Here is a 565-nt window from a genome sequence, read left to right as displayed (position 1 = left end):
GGGCTGTCGTTTGAGTGAGCGGCCGACTGCGAGGTAGATGCGGTGCTGGGGTCGGGGGGGCAGGCAGAGTGAGGTAATAGACTGGGGTGCTCTTTGGCGTTTCTTGCTGCTCTTGTGATTGTTCGGTGTTTGTGCGGGGCTGACTCGAGATGCTGACTGAGGGCTTCGTCCCCACACACCGTGCTCTCGCACGCCACGCACTGGTACGAGCCGCTGCCCTGGCCGCTGCCGGTGGGCACGTGAAGCACCATCTCTGGCAGGTTCGCCATGGACTGGCCGAAGAAGCAGAGGGACTTCAGGTGGTCGCTGGCCGCCTCCTGGTCGCCGAAGCCCGCCTGGCACTTGCGGCAAACCAGCTTGTACTGCACCTTGGGGACGATGAAGGGGTCGCAGAGGGAGTCCGCGCCCTTGCCTTCCGCTTCGGGCTCTTCTTGGGGTTTGGGCAGGAGGGGGGACACCTCGCGGGGTGCGTTCTTCTGCTCTTCTTGCTTGGGGGGTTCTTTGGCAGGGTCTTTGTCCGGGGTGGCAGCCCCCGCAGGGACGGGGGTTTGGCTTCCTTTGGGCT

The 565-nt window shown here is 64.4% G+C and overlaps 1 protein-coding gene across 1 annotated transcript in view; it reads right to left on the bottom strand.

The window, feature by feature from the left end:
- The window catches only part of ZFHX3 (zinc finger homeobox 3), a 113,163-nt gene that overhangs the window by 748 nt on the left and 111,850 nt on the right, over positions 1–565 (bottom strand). The window contains 1 exon segment of the mRNA XM_035898041.1: positions 1–563. Within this exon segment, the coding sequence (XP_035753934.1) occupies positions 1–563 (563 nt within the window).

Source organism: Egretta garzetta, unplaced genomic scaffold (genome assembly GCF_000687185.1).
Source record: "Egretta garzetta isolate BGI_Z169 unplaced genomic scaffold, ASM68718v1 scaffold67, whole genome shotgun sequence".
NCBI lineage: Eukaryota > Metazoa > Chordata > Aves > Pelecaniformes > Ardeidae > Egretta > Egretta garzetta.
This window is presented reverse-complemented; position numbering and strand designations above follow the sequence as displayed.